Source organism: Condylura cristata, unplaced genomic scaffold (genome assembly GCF_000260355.1).
Source record: "Condylura cristata isolate star-nosed mole 26May11 unplaced genomic scaffold, ConCri1.0 scaffold00032, whole genome shotgun sequence".
Classification (NCBI taxonomy): Eukaryota; Metazoa; Chordata; class Mammalia; order Eulipotyphla; family Talpidae; genus Condylura; species Condylura cristata.
In genome coordinates this window covers 20,449,478-20,450,369 of record NW_004567133.1, presented here as the reverse complement: position 1 = coordinate 20,450,369, position 892 = coordinate 20,449,478, and the positions used below count along the sequence as shown (strand labels likewise).

Below are 892 nucleotides of genomic sequence, written 5' to 3'. Positions count from 1 at the left end.
CGGGGCGCGCGGCGCCCGGCTCACGGTGGCCCGCAGGGTGCTGGAGGCCCTCTGGGAGCTGCTCCTGCAGGCCATCCTGCAGGCACTGGGCGCCCACCACGACGTCTCCGCCGACTTCTACGGTCGCTTCCAGTTCACACTGGAGGTGAGTGTGCGGCCCCGGCCGCGGCCCCGCCCTGCCCGCTGGGGTCCCTTGCTGCTGCCCCCCAGCAGCGGCCGCCTCCCTCTCCCCGCCCAGGCCCTGGTCTGCTTCTTCCACGCCGAGGGCCAGGGCCTGCCCCTGGAGAGCCTGAGGGACGGGAGCTACAAGGTGAGCCTGGCTGGGGCATGGGGAGAGGGGCGCATGTGGGTGGCCTGGGGCAGCAGACCTGCCCTGCGCCCCACCTGCGCCCCCAGAGGCTGGCGGAGGAGCTGCGCCTGCACCGGTGCTCGGCGCGCGAGGGCATCGAGCAGTACTACCTGGACAAGCTCCAGCAGGTAGCAGCCTGCAGTGGGTGGCGGGGCGCCGGTGGCGCGCGGCCGAGCGCCAGCCCGGCTCTCCTCACGCTGCCTCTCTGCAGCGGCCCTTGGAGCAGAGTCGGTTTGGGCGCCTGAGTGTCCGCTGCCACTACGAGGTGGCTGAGCAGCGGCTGGCCGTGGAGGTGCTGCATGCTGCTGACCTGCTGCCCCTGGACGCCAACGGTGAGGCGCGGGCGGCGGGGCGCGGGGGCGGGCCGCCTTGGCGCTCATGCCCGGCCCCCCAGGTCTGAGCGACCCGTTCGTGATCGTGGAGCTGGGCCCGCCGCACCTCTTCCCGCTGGTCCGCAGCCAGAGGACCCAGGTCAAGAGCCGCACCCTGCACCCGGTGTACGAGGAGCGCTTCTACTTGTGAGTGCGGCCGGCCCGCCCGCCC

The 892-nt window shown here is 73.8% G+C and overlaps 1 protein-coding gene across 1 annotated transcript in view; it reads left to right on the top strand.

Annotated features, from left to right (window-relative positions):
* BAIAP3 (BAI1-associated protein 3) overlaps positions 1-892 on the top strand; it is a 5,234-nt gene that overhangs the window by 3,832 nt on the left and 510 nt on the right. Inside the window, exons 17-21 of the mRNA XM_012731704.1 lie at positions 9-145; positions 239-310; positions 397-477; positions 561-681; positions 744-867. Coding sequence (XP_012587158.1) covers positions 9-145; positions 239-310; positions 397-477; positions 561-681; positions 744-867 — 535 coding nt within the window. The remainder of the gene's footprint in view (positions 1-8; positions 146-238; positions 311-396; positions 478-560; positions 682-743; positions 868-892) is intronic.